The sequence below is a fragment of the Neophocaena asiaeorientalis genome, unplaced genomic scaffold (assembly GCF_003031525.2).
Source record: "Neophocaena asiaeorientalis asiaeorientalis breed wild unplaced genomic scaffold, Neophocaena_asiaeorientalis_V1.1 scaffold203, whole genome shotgun sequence".
NCBI lineage: Eukaryota > Metazoa > Chordata > Mammalia > Artiodactyla > Phocoenidae > Neophocaena > Neophocaena asiaeorientalis.
The window spans coordinates 2034483-2035452 of record NW_020172776.1 but is presented as its reverse complement, the minus strand read 5'-3'; the positions used below and the strand labels follow the sequence as shown (position 1 = coordinate 2035452).

Genomic DNA, 970 nt, shown 5'->3' with positions numbered 1-970 from the left:
CCGCACGCGCCGACCCGCAGCCCGGATGTGGCCCCTCGGGCCGAGCTGCCAACTGTGGCGACTCCCCCGCGGGCTGGGGCGCGGGCTCGGACCCGCCTCCCTTCCTCCGTCCAAGGAAGCCTCGGCGTAACCTTATCCAGCCCGGTCGAGAGCGCCCGGCTGGCAGGGGAGATGGACGACGGGCCAGGAGGGGTCCCGGCGGCGCAGGCGACGGCAGGCGGGTCGGCTAAGCCAGACTCCGGGCCCAGCCCCACCTTGAGGGTCCCGGAGGAGGCGACCCCCAGCCCGGCCCCCGGAGCCTGAAAGCTACATAGCCAGAAAAAGCACGAAAAAAAAAGTCCTAACGGGATCCTAGGCCATAACTTCATTTTCTAGTATTAGTGTTGTTGAAGAAACACAGGAGGAGGATAGGTGAGCTGACAGGTTTTGCTGCAAGGAACAAGTTCTGATTGTCAAGCAGTTTGTGCCATTAAGCACATTATAAAAATACGTCACACTTATGCTCAGGTTTACAACTTCTCTCCCTCAAGAAAGAAGGGAAAGGGGGAGGAGACAATAGCGCTGGATGCAGAATAATCAAATTAAAGTTATTCCATTTCTAAATTCTGCCCGAAGCCAACCCGTGCTTTCTCCTCGTGTTATGAAATGTGTAGGAGGTGAAGGAAGGGGGGGGCGGGGAAGCCAGCTAAGATATCTGACAGCAGGGAGAGAGAACAGAAGTTACCATGGCATGATGTAAATCAAATTAATTTAGCTCCGAACACACACCTCCCTGCTGTCTTGCAGAGAAAAACAGGGACAAATTTATCTTTCGGCAAAATGCTCCCCAGCTGGTATTTCCATCACCACCTTGACCTCAATTAATCAGCCTGAACGCTCACAGCCTGAAGTCCAGTGTTGGCTGTTCCGTTTTCAATTGCTAGTAAAATTCTTTCCCACCACCCGTTTGAGGTTTGGGTTTGGGTTTGAG

General features: G+C 54.0%; 1 protein-coding gene across 1 annotated transcript in view; it reads right to left on the bottom strand.

Moving 5' to 3' along the window:
• Positions 1 to 368, bottom strand: part of METTL24 (methyltransferase like 24) — a 107601-nt gene extending 107233 nt beyond the window's left edge. The window contains 2 exon segments of the mRNA XM_024740954.1: positions 7 to 215; positions 217 to 368. Of these exon segments, the coding sequence (XP_024596722.1) occupies positions 7 to 215; positions 217 to 368 (361 nt within the window).
• Between the last annotated feature and the right edge of the window lie 602 nt (positions 369 to 970).